This window comes from Penaeus monodon, chromosome 27, assembly GCF_015228065.2.
Source record: "Penaeus monodon isolate SGIC_2016 chromosome 27, NSTDA_Pmon_1, whole genome shotgun sequence".
Taxonomy (NCBI): domain Eukaryota; kingdom Metazoa; phylum Arthropoda; class Malacostraca; order Decapoda; family Penaeidae; genus Penaeus; species Penaeus monodon.
The window spans coordinates 31,379,379-31,379,658 of NC_051412.1; the positions used below are offsets into that span (position 1 = coordinate 31,379,379).

The 280-nt window shown below is 47.5% G+C and overlaps 1 protein-coding gene across 1 annotated transcript in view; it reads left to right on the top strand.

The window, feature by feature from the left end:
- Positions 1-280, top strand: part of LOC119590790 (inactive dipeptidyl peptidase 10-like) — a 39,595-nt gene that overhangs the window by 14,177 nt on the left and 25,138 nt on the right. Inside the window, exon 4 of the mRNA XM_037939503.1 lies at positions 59-133. Within this exon, the coding sequence (XP_037795431.1) occupies positions 59-133 (75 nt within the window). The remainder of the gene's footprint in view (positions 1-58; positions 134-280) is intronic.

Consider the following 280-nt stretch of genomic DNA (forward strand, 5'->3'; position numbering starts at 1 on the left):
GACCCTCAAAACACACTGACTTACCCCTTTAACCCAGCCTCCTTCCTCCTCGCCACAGCACCAGACGGGGGCCGCCGAGTTCTCTGTGTCTCCCAACATGCGCTACGTTCTCCTTGTCCATGACGTCATCAAGGTAGGCCTATAGAGGGCCGAGTAGTGAGTCTTATGGAGACTTCATCGGATTCCTAGTTAATTCCATTTATTCCTTGATTTGTTTGTTCATCTGTTGACCGATTCAGTTGTTAATTTAGTCAATTACTTACTCGCTTACTTGGTTTGC